Below are 11,824 nucleotides of genomic sequence, written 5' to 3' on the forward strand. Positions count from 1 at the left end.
GGAGGGAGGATGGCAAGAAGCCAAGAAGAGTTTCTCCAGGAGCACGTCTGCAGGGTGTTCGTCGGAATGCCCCAGCGGACATGCCATCGGCACAGTAGCAGTGGCGGCTATGTCAATTTGCTTCAGATGCTGCATCAGGCGCACCTGTATTTTGCTTGATCCTTATTAGCATCGTTCGTCGATCTGCCGCAAATTGCGTTGCTTTTGTTGTTCACCATGCGCCGTTTTTACATGGTGGCTGGAATGCTGGCGGCCTGGCCATATTGAGCTTTGATTCTACATTTCTTTGGCTTTCTGCCTAAATGCTCGATTTCAGTTTCACTATGCCAATGCGAATTTATGAAAGTTGCTACCAGTGAGACAGTGTCAAGTATTAACACACACTGACACACAATTGTTTTTTTTAAACCGTGAACATGTACATTATCCTCTCAAAGAAGAAATATACTCACAAGATCACTATTTACATTATGAAGGTACGACCGTACTAGTCACTGCGATGCCGTGTCCTCAGGAGGGGTGCCTTGTACAACAAAGGGGTGTCATTTCCTTATTTTCCATGTGTGTTCTGTACACGCTCTGCATTTACAAAAGTTGATCCATGTTCTGTGCTCTTCTCTTCTCTTTTGCGCCCTCACAAGGGGATCCATGCCTGCAATAGCAATTTATTCTTGGTGTAAATGCTAGAAGAACATGAATGACACCTCATAAGATTCATGGTATGCTACTGAGTACTGACCTTGATTAATCCGGTTTCAGTTCCACAGAAAATGATGTCGTTTGCGGTGAAGATGCTCGTTATCTTACTCCCTGCAGGCAGCCTTCCAACTTTCTGCTGCTTCTCTCTCAACCATATCTGTCGGTATCAATAGGCAGAAGCATAATCAGGTTGGCAGGTTCTGTAATTTTGTAATTAAGACATCAGAGTGAAAGAGGTGTACTAGTATGGCATGACACATATTGATATATAGATTAGTGTAACCAAAATAGTGATGATAATAATAATAGTAATTATCTCTCTTCAGATAAAAATACTAATAATAAACATATTACCTGAATGACACTTGGGCTTTTATTGCAGGTCAAGTAGATGAAGTCCTCCACCACTGCCATTGCCTCTAGATTTGTTCCCTTTGGCATTGACATTGTCATCGTAGGCTTGCATCGCTTTTTCCAATCCTGTTTTCAAAGTAGTACCATGTTTAGCATTTTATTCTTCATGTGATGGCTGATGGTTTTGAGAGGTCAACTGAACATTACCTTCATGGCAGATCCTTCCACTTGAGAACCAGCACAGTACATCCAATCTTTATATACTACTATGGAGCTAATTGGTTGCTTACTGATTCTCCAGCTTCTTGTAGGCGCTCTTATCTCAATCTTCGACTCTACTGATACATCTAATTCCTGATAACATGTTTTGTGTTTCAGATACCATGTTTTTGGATGCTATTACCATCATCGACTGACAAAACTAACCTGTATACTCAAGTCTCCGCAGCCGAGGTAAGCTTTTCCCTGAGAAAGAGCTAGGGATTTTACATGCTTGCTCTTGTAAAATGTTTGGGTGCTTCTTGCTGAACAAGAGAACTGTGGAAGTAAAAGGAATATAAAGTAAAAACATAGTTATTGCTGTACATCTCATTCGGTGAGATAATTCCTGGAGCATAGGAAGCAAATGTGCACCTTCAGAACGTTTTTATGTGTAAGTACAATAAGTTTGTCACCGTAAATATCAAACTTCTGCACAGCCTCTTTTATTTGAAATACCTCAACACACTCAAGCTTGCGCTGTGCCATTTTCCATACCTGCAAAGGACCATTATTTTACCCGAACAAAAGAAAATATTAGTTAATAATTTGTGATTACTTTTCCTTTATGGTTGATTGCAGTTCCTACCCGAATAGATTTGTCAGCTGATCCGCTCAAGAGATTTTGTCCGGTTTCTGATAGAGCAAAACACGTGACTGCTTTCTTGTGCTCTTTAACCTCTCTGATGATTACGGCTCTCTGGCCTCTTATATCCCATGCCTGTATAGGAACACCCAAGTATTAGGAATTTAGTTAGCAAACTATTACACTGTTGCTCTCGTTTTAATAGATGATTTTAAGGAGAAAAACTATATACTATTCCTAATTAAGAATTAACTATTGCCATGCTAACATATGTGTGTTGCTTCTGTTTAAGGCAAATCTGTGTGCTACTGTTGACTTATGAGTTGGAAAGTCTACTGAGATATGGAATATATCATTACCCTGATGGTGCCATTGAAGTAACCAACAAAGAGCTGCCCTCTAAAGAATGTTATAGCAGTCGCTGCTCCATTGCCAGGTTGGCCAATCTCTAGGATTTGTGTATGTACACATGATACACGCTGCACTGACAACTTCAGATAATTAGATTTCATGTAAAAGTAAAGCTTTGAAAGCAGAACTAGAATCGAATAATTCTTATTACATTCGAACTATAGCCTCCAGAAAAGCCTATAGCACATCATTCTTCAGATTAGAAGGGACGATAGGGCCACACTAATAAAATTATAAATATAAGTAGATTTCCAACTTAATCTTGATACCCTCTGTTATTTAACATAGTATAAATCACATTCATTATATGTTAAAGCCGAACATGAATCATCAAGTTTTTCCTGACAGATCTGATTCAGAAAGGAAGGAAATGGGAAAAAAATAAACATGACTTCAATTTTAACAGTACTCACTGGTTTCCTAGGGAGGTAGTAGTCGGTAACTTGAAGTAGCTCCTCAGCCATCCATGTGAATGATGAAAGCCTCCTAAGGGATTCTCGTGAACCCTCTGACAAGCTCATCAACTTTTGCTTCCCTGAAGTTAGGGAAACAGATCACTTCTTTGGAACATATTACTTTGGCCATGCCCGCCGTTGACGCGTCAAAAAAAAAATATTACTTTGGCCATTATTATGTTACAAACTTACGCTGGTTGATCTCTACATTTGAAACCAACATAATACGCAATGTACTACTTAGTCAATACCAATTCTACTTGAAGTCTATAAATAGGTATAAGAAAAAGAAATCCTCCTTACCTTTTCCAGAGGTGTAGTTATATACACACATGCATGCCAGAACCCTTTCATCCAGCTCACATCCCGGATGAAGGTGGTGCACTATGTCAAGCAACAATATCTCACAGGCGTAATATCTTATATCATTTTCACCAAGGGAAGCCAGCTCACTTGCAAGCCATGCGGCGCATACTAGGCAGTCGTGTGAGGTTCCCTTCACCTTGCTTTGCAATCCTTTGGCTAGCGCACTGATAAATGGCACTCCTATTCCTATAATTGCTCGTGCAAATTTGTTGCTCCATGAGCTTATTTCTGTATCCTGCATCGTATTTTACTCGTCAATTAGAACTAGTTTCTGTTATGCTAGCAAATAATGAATATTTTTATACTTGACCTGAAGGCAAGCATCCTGCCAGTCGATGCTTCTGATCATATTTCTATGAGATTTTGAGGTGAGGCCTGCTTTCTTTGATAGCCATGCAGCAGTGTAGGATTCTCCTGACCAGGAATAAGTCCCTCCAAGATTTGACAGAAAAGACGCTGCTAGTGCTTGCGCAGTGAAATTTTCTTGAGATGATAGAGATTCCAGTAGGACCTCCACTGCTTCGTCTTTGAAGACACTCCTTCCGTCTGGGTTTTCCTGCAAAAACAGGAAAATAAACTGTCATTTCCGATAATGTAAGGTCACTGCAGTGCTGTGGCTGTTTAAATACGTATTTACTTCTTTTGGGAATCAAGGGCAGGAGCTCTGCCTCATTTGATTTACAGAAAAAAGAGAAGACAAATGCCAACATAAGCTGGGAGACGGCACAGTTAAAAATGGTGGGTGCCAATGCATTGTGACCCTTAAAGTTCATTCTAGCTAGTATGCAGCATATCATCTGTTGTTTCTATGGACCAGAAGAAAAATGATTGTTCAGATCAGGAGTATCTGGGATAGTAGGAATACCAGCATATCCAATTGAAGGAGAAGATTGGCCGCTAGAACCCGTTGCTCAGGTTCAGTTTGATGGAGGCAGGCCACCAATGTATGCATAATAGCGATGCCTCCTAGCTGCCATATTTTTTGTAGCAAAGAAATTGCAGAGGACCTGAAGGTTGACACAATTGGACAAGTTATTATGGCAAAGGTTTAACAATTGAGCCTTATCAGGGTGTGGATCATACCGAGGAATCTGAAGAATCTCATGGAAATATTCAAGCGCAGCGTACTTGACACGCTGCTCTTTCCTTCTGAGAAGGTGAAGGAAAGGTTCCACTGGAGTAGCCTGTGACAGAAACTTCTTACAGTTTCCGCTAAGTCGCACACACCTGACGAGAATAGCTGCCAGGGCCATGCCTTCTTCCAAGTTGTTGTTCTTTGCAACATCAACAAGCTTAGAGAGAATAGGAGGAGAGCTGATTGTGGCCAAGTGAACATTATTCGTTACATAGTCAAATGCTGTCACCAAGATCTCAATGAGAGCTATTGATGCGGATGTCGGCGTCAGTGGAAGCAGTGTAGGCCATTTTTGGGTGGCAGTGTTACAGGCCACGTGTAAAAGTGAAGGTAACAGCTCCAAGTTTTTTATCTCAGAAGGTGAAGGATCCAATAAATATATCAGAATGACTGCTTCATGCACATCTCTCTTCAACACAGTGGCTAAATTGGATAAATAGTAGTCTTTCTTCTTGATGTCTCTCATTACATTCCTATCTTCAGATATCATAAGCACTAGAACATAGACTGATGCTCTGATCACTTTATCCTTCTTGTCTGTTGAAATGCTATCAAACAGTTGTTCAAGGATGTCTTGCCTTACTGACGGTTTGTGTCTCACTTCAGATGTATGGCTCAGCAGCTGCCATATAGTTGTGACTTCTGAGCTGGCATCTAGGCAGCTTTCTAGCCCGTCAGAAACCAATAGTTTTGATACCGCCTTCTCGAATCTTTCAAGAAAATCAACCTGACTGTTGTTCCCGCTGCGCGAGCTGGCATCGCTCCAGTCATCACTGTTTGAGAAAGGTTTGAATTTCCTACTCATGCTTCCTCGAGACACTAGGTCGGATAGAGCACTTCTCTTGATGAATTTGGTTGAGAAGTTGCTGAAGCACCTGAGATCATGTCTGGGTGTGCATTGTGGAGAAATGTCATCCTTGTTAAAATAGTTGGACACAGCGTATGAGTCTGCATTGTGCAGATCGAAGACTGAAGTTGACAGATTGTTCGGTGAGCCTTGTGATCTGCTTAATTGCAAGTTGTTTGGTTGCATCTCAGTGTCATCGACAACGTAAAGTGGAGATTCAGGAGCATATATCATTGCATTCTCAGGAGAAGTGCACCATGTTAAACTCTTCGTGTGGCATGATCTACCCAACAAAAGAATGCGTTAGGATGGCAATACTCGGCAGTATAACAGATGAAGTCGAATGCAGTAGTACCTTTCATGGAGTTTACTTGACAAGAAATCTGCATCAATAGGCATAATCTTTGCTGACCTCCCTTTGTCATGTAGAGCTGCCTGCTTCGGATTAATTAAATGCCATTAAACTCTAAGGGCTGCGCCAGCATATCTAAAATTTTGCAGTTAAGGTACAAATTCTATTACCCCACATACTAATGCTACAAAGTTCCGCTTACATTTTTTTAGGGAAGTTCCGATTACAGTTGCAGGAAAGTATTTCACTAAATTTTACTGGATAACAGTTGTGCTATTTTTAGTACTGTTGATGTCTTAACATATTGGTCTCCTTAGGCTTTTATATTTTCTCACAAACAAAAATGTTGGACAACATTCAAATAAGGGATAGCTGTTCTTTTGATAATGATATGAAACCCCAGTACTTGTTCTAAAAAAAAAGTGAACACAGAACTGTCTTCGCCATTATAATTTGCAATTGGTGGTAGGATTTGCATGTCTTACCTCGCTGTCGCTTGCTTCGCTAGAGTCAAGATGGGAGTAGAATGAAACCGGCGAGTCGGACTGGGCCTCCTCCAGCATCTCATGGAGGCACCTGCTGTCAGAGCTCCCCTTGGCATCTTCCTGAAACTCCTGATCGGCACAGCTGAGAAAGTACTTCAGCTCGGCGAAGCCACCATGACCGCCGAAGTTGGAGACGGAGGCCGTGCTCTTCTCCTCATTTCCGATCCATTGGGCCGTTGTCTCCTGCAGAAATGTCAAGTCCACTTCAGCTCTAAAACACAGGTAACTCCTCAACTCATCTGCATATACATGCCCTGCATTATACAGAGACATGTGTGCTAAAGTACATCACTTGCCTCAGAGACATTTCTCCATCTTGGAATCACAGAGCCTGCAGATTTCCCCAGCTGAAAGCACCTGTCCATGGAGGTATGTATGTATGTTACTACTATAGTAGGAGTATAGAGAAGCAGAAGGTGCTGTGCAACCATGACACCATCTACTGGTCTGTCTCTGAAGTATATATAGCAGTGTGATGTAGCACCACGCACTCAAAGATGATGTCTCTAGATGGTGTTAAATTTTGTAGGCATGCGGCTGGTGTTGGTGTGGGTCAGGATGGTTTAGTGTGCATGCTTGTCTCAAGCTGCTAGTGGAGAATCTTTGCTTTGCTTTGCTTTGCTTCAGAAACTCGTCAGGAATTTGGAGATGGCATGCCGGTTAAAAAGGTGTCAGTCAAGTTCCTTTTCGGAATCCGTTTTGCAAAAAAGGATTAGTCCTGGGCTGATCTCTCCCTCCTTTTTTTCTTTTTGCCACATCAGAGACATGCTAGAGAAAGTGCCCATGACCACCTGCACATTGTGCTCTACAGAATCAACAAGGAGAGAAAAAATTGGGCAAAGGGAATGTGGAAGGCAACTCCCAAACATCTCTTTCAGAAACCACAAGTTGGTTCTGTTTGAGTTCCGCACAAAACAATTCAAGGCCTCTTTGATTTGTAGGATTCCAGGGGAACATGAAAAACGTACAATTGAAATCCTATCAAATTGGAAAACTACAGATGTTGCCGCCAATGATCTCTAATACTCCCTCCGTAGAGAAATATAAGTGCGTTTAGATCACTGGGATATTACACCACAAGAAAATAGAACTGTAGCAAGAGATTTGGGTTGGTGGAAACTTTCCTCTGAAACAGAGTTCATATCGTATCCTTAGGACAAATTCCTAAGGATTCAAATCCAAACCAAAATGAGCCTTAGGATAAAACAAAAACTTACGATTCAAATCCCCCAAAACTTCTGTAAAATTCGTTTGAATCGAAGATCAAGTACTCATTCGAAACGATATTCGAGGTAAGGCAGGGCACTGGAGGAGAATTATATCCACGACCCAAGATTAGAACTTCGTAGAGTTATGAATGTGATGTTTCATCTTCGGCCACTCTCAACAAAATACTGACATAACAAAATAATCGAAGCAGGTTCACCTTTATATTTGAAAAAGAATCTTCAATTGGAGAGGAAATTATTAGCAAGAAAAGAGAAGAGAAAAAGTGAGAGAGACATTGGACAAAACTGCAGCTTCAAAATCTTTTTCCATGAAAAAGGAGGACGTCCCTGCCACACAACATCACGACCCTATCATGAAAAGCCCCCCTGCTCACTTTCCAGACCCTCTCGTCAGCGTGGTGTGTGTACAGTACGATGTATACTGTATACGTACGTGTGTGCGCGTAACAGTTAATCCAGCGTATGTAGTAGTATGTGCGTACGCACGGTGAACGTGCGGCTTCCATGTGAGTACCGTCATAACTGTCTCGCGGTAAAACATGGGTGGGTTCCCACGCTCGCAACGGCTCACTCACCCGCCACCGTCCGCCGAGGCGCCGCCGTCGGGCGCGGCGGCCACGACCCTGTAGTACATCAGCCAGTCCTTGTACCGCCTGGCGGCCCGGCGCGCCGCGTCCTCCTCGCTGGCGCCGGCGCCGCCGGCGCGCGCCAGGACGGCCTCGTCGAACAGCCCGTCCCAGAGCGCGCGGGGCGCGAGCCCGCCGCCGGCCAGCGCGGCGGGGGAGACGAGCACGGCCTGCAGGAAGTGCGCGGCCATCTGCCACGCGTCCCCCTGCGCCGCCCGGACCAGGGCCAGGTAGAAGTAGGCGCACGCGGCGACGACCCGGTTGTCCCGCCCCGCCGTCCGCCCGTCCTCCGGCAGCAGCGCGGGCGCCTGCAGCGCCGCCTCGACGTCATGGAGGAGCCCCGCGTCTCCGGGCGCGTCCGCGGCGGCGGCAGACGGGAGCGAGTCGATGGCGCCCTGGAGCGCGGCGAGGACGTCGTCGTCGTCGTCACCGTCGCCGTCGGGCGACGAGGCAGGGCGGTGGGAAGGCCCGGCGAGCAGCGCGACGCACCGGCGCCGCGTGGCGAGGAGCTCGGCCGGGTCGGCGAGGAGCGCGGCGAGGTGGTGGCTGAGGAAGGAGATGAGGGAGCAGATGGAGGCATGCGGCGGGAATGCCGCCACTGCCGTCGCTGTCATCGTCGGCGTCGCAGTGCCGGCGCCGATCTCTCTGTAACTCCGGCTCCTCCTCCTCCGGTAGGAGTCGTTCTCGGGTAGATAAGCGCTTGCATGCGCGAGAGTGAAAGAGAGGGAGACGATGCACTTGGCGCGCACGGACAATGCTGGGTAGGTATGCGAGGAGGTAGCTGGTCCCGGTCCTTCCTTCCTTGATGTCATGTGGAGATAAGCGTAGTGGATTACTACTTTACAGGGGGAAGAGATTTGGTTTTTGCGGTTAAATGAACGGAAGCATTTCTTAAATGGATCTCAGAGCGGGAAGGAGTAAACAGTGACTTCGGTTGGGTAGATCGATCCTTCTTCTTCTGGGTCACAGAGGTGCGGCCTACACCTACGTCCCCGCCCCACGATTCAGAGGATAAATAGAGTACTCTGCTGGACTGGTGTCACGGGTACTCCACCTCAACTGATTAAAACATGTGTAGCAAGTTGAGACTTTTTTTAGGGAAGCAAGATAAACTTTTAGGAAATCTCGAAATGCGATCTGCAATTTTTCTCCCGCATCCGTCCACGAACGCGGATGCGGGAGGCCGCCATCTAACCATAACCGTATACATTTGTCCTCCCTCATACATGAATACGGTTGAGCACTCGATGACCCTTGATCGAGCCCTTGAAATTGAGAACATACTCCTTCGCACGCTCCGCGTCTTCGAGGACCGCGATGCATCGTCGTCGTCTCATCCAAGTACTCCTCCTCGTCGGACGACTCAACATAGTGCTCGTATATGTACTCCAAATCGGAATCCATTTCTAAAAAAAGGGGGAAACTGATTAGCTCCGACAATTCATCGAACAACAGCGGGGCATGGTGAGTGTAGCCGTAGCGGATGGTACCTGGCGGGGCGGTCAAAGGACATGGGTTGAACGATGACGAAGGAGAAGCGGGGTGGAGCCCGGCTGGAACGCTGGAGGTGACGGAGACGTAGAGTTCCGGCAGGGGTGTGGCGTGGCAGCCGAGGTGGTGGAGCGGCGGCGAAGGCAAGAGAGAAAGAAGGAAGGAGCAAAAATGGGAAAGATGGAGACGCGGTGTCCGGAAGGGTTTTGAGTGGGCCGAGGGTGTCGAAGTCCTACATGACTGGTGTCCGGACTCACGCAAAACTCCTCCATTTTTTCTCCGGTTTACCAATGAAAACGCGTCTGGACCGCGCCGCAGACCGATACAGGCCCGCAGACCAACTTTCTAAGTGAAAGACTTTTGTTCCTCTCAAGAGACCTGTGTGAGATCTCATATTAGATGGGATCTATGAGATAGATTTTTTCTATAAAAAATACAAGTTCAGACAGTTTAAAAGAATTTATAGACACACATCAATGTTTTATGTACAACCTCAAAAAGTTTCAGTTCCTAATTCAACTTACATTAATAGAAACAAAGAAGACAAAATAGATGTGAATAGTGTCAAAGTACTATTCACCCAAAGCTGCTACTATTTACATTTTTTTACCATAAAACAGTAAGGCAAAAGCCCTACTGTGTGCCATTTTTCATTATATGGAGAATAAAAATAAGTTACAATGGTTGTTGGGGGAGCAACCAGAGTTGTAGAGTCTATAGAAATAAATGGAAATTACAAAAATTATTCAGATGTTGTCTATCCAGGATGACATGCCATACTTGAAGCTGGGCTTGGCTCTCAACATAGCCAGCTTGAAAAAGTTTTAATGAAATCAAATCTGCATGAAATTATAGAGCATGGGATATCCTCAAAGATCAATCCATTTCTCTGATTCCATATACTCCAGCATCCCATAGTCATTATTTCCATGAAGAATGGCAGTTTATATCTCAGCTTGGCATCAATAATCATATCATGTATGCTCATGTCAGTGTTCCACTCAATACCAATATTCCACCAAAAAAATTGGCTGAAAGTGCATGAGAATAATAAATGAGTTCTGTCTTCCATCCCTTCATCATTGCATAAAACATAGGATGTGGATTCAAGATGAAAGCTTTTCCTGGTAAGAAGGTCGCATGTGTTTATTCTATCATTAAGCATTAACCAGCAGAAGAACTTATGCCTGGGAAGGAAGCATGTTTTCCAGATCCACTTTATAGGATCAGCAGTATCAGAGTGTCCCATAAGGAAATTATATATCTTCTTAGTCATGTGAGTGTTGCTGCCCCATTGAAAATCCAGTTGTCATTGTCAATATTTTGATTGAGGTCATTAAGTTGGTCTAACAGGCTGTGAAGTTGCTGATGGGAAACAATTGATAATGGGAGCTGGAAGAGATTATATATGTTATCCATATTTTTAGCTGCCATAATAGATATATGCTCCTGAAGAGTGAAGGAGTGCAGTTCAGGAAACTTCAGTCTCATAATATTTCCATCTCAATTATCATTCCATAGCATGACAGTATTGCCTGAATTGACTAGACACGATGTCATAGACTTGAATAGCTCTAAAAATATGAGGCAGTCTTTCCACCAAAATGATCCTTTATTGCTACCAGGGAGTGGAATCTCATTGGATTGGTAGTAGGCTTCCCAGATCAATCTAACCCAGCGAATATCAGCCTTGTTAAAGAACTTGTATAGGTGTTTAATAATAAGAGCTTTATTCTGTGTTCTGAGGTTGAGAACACCTAGTCCTCCTTGGTCCTTAGGTTTGCAGATCATATCCCAGCTGGCAAGGCACTTCCCCTTTTTGTTAATATCCTTGCCATACCATAGGAAATTCCTACTAGATTTATCCACATGATCCAGAATGGTGTAGTGTACCTTTAGAGAGCACATAGCAAATATAGGCATGTAAGCAACTACAGAATTGACATAAGTTAGCCTGCTAGAATGGTTCATAAATCTAGCAACCCCAGATAGCCTCTTGTCAATTTTTGAAATAACAGGAATGAGATCTTGGACATTCGGCTTTGTGGTGCCAAGGGGGAGCCCAAGATATGTGAAAGGCAAACTTTCAACCTTGCATCCAAATGTGTTTGCTAAATCAGAAATAGTCTGCAGATCAATATTAGTAGAAATCATGGAGGATTTGCTGTAGTTGACAAAAAGGCCAGTTGATGGACTAAATAAATTTAAAAGGTATTTGAGATGAACAATTTGATCAGTCGACATAATCATTAGAGTGTCATCATCTGTGACACTCCAAATTTTTTTTTGTGGTTTTTGTTCTCAGCAAGAGCCTTGCTCGGTTTAAAGAAGGTCATTTAAACCCTTCTTAAAAACCTCTCTTTTGAGTTTGCCCTCTAAAAATCTTTTCTTGGATTTAGTTTCTTCTAAAAAGAAAACCTTTTTGGTTTTGGGCTTTTATTTGGTTTTGATCCATTCTTGTTTTACCATG

General features: G+C 43.9%; 1 protein-coding gene across 1 annotated transcript; it reads right to left on the reverse strand.

Annotated features, from left to right (window-relative positions):
- Positions 1–369: 369 nt before the first annotated feature.
- On the reverse strand, positions 370–8,690 carry LOC123129599 (putative E3 ubiquitin-protein ligase LIN-1). The gene is made up of 17 exons (XM_044549704.1): positions 7,813–8,690; positions 6,305–6,365; positions 5,949–6,191; positions 5,467–5,546; positions 4,213–5,394; positions 3,995–4,136; positions 3,440–3,685; positions 3,067–3,364; positions 2,722–2,843; positions 2,257–2,376; positions 1,901–2,032; positions 1,687–1,809; positions 1,480–1,590; positions 1,261–1,407; positions 1,054–1,179; positions 740–856; positions 370–652 (listed from the first exon to the last, which is right to left on the reverse strand). The coding sequence occupies exons 1-17, from the start codon at positions 8,673–8,675 to the stop codon at positions 635–637; spliced, it is 4,131 nt and encodes a 1,376-aa protein (XP_044405639.1). The 5' UTR covers positions 8,676–8,690; the 3' UTR covers positions 370–634.
- Positions 8,691–11,824: the final 3,134 nt, after the last annotated feature.

The sequence above is a fragment of the Triticum aestivum genome, chromosome 1B (assembly GCF_018294505.1).
Source record: "Triticum aestivum cultivar Chinese Spring chromosome 1B, IWGSC CS RefSeq v2.1, whole genome shotgun sequence".
Taxonomy (NCBI): domain Eukaryota; kingdom Viridiplantae; phylum Streptophyta; class Magnoliopsida; order Poales; family Poaceae; genus Triticum; species Triticum aestivum.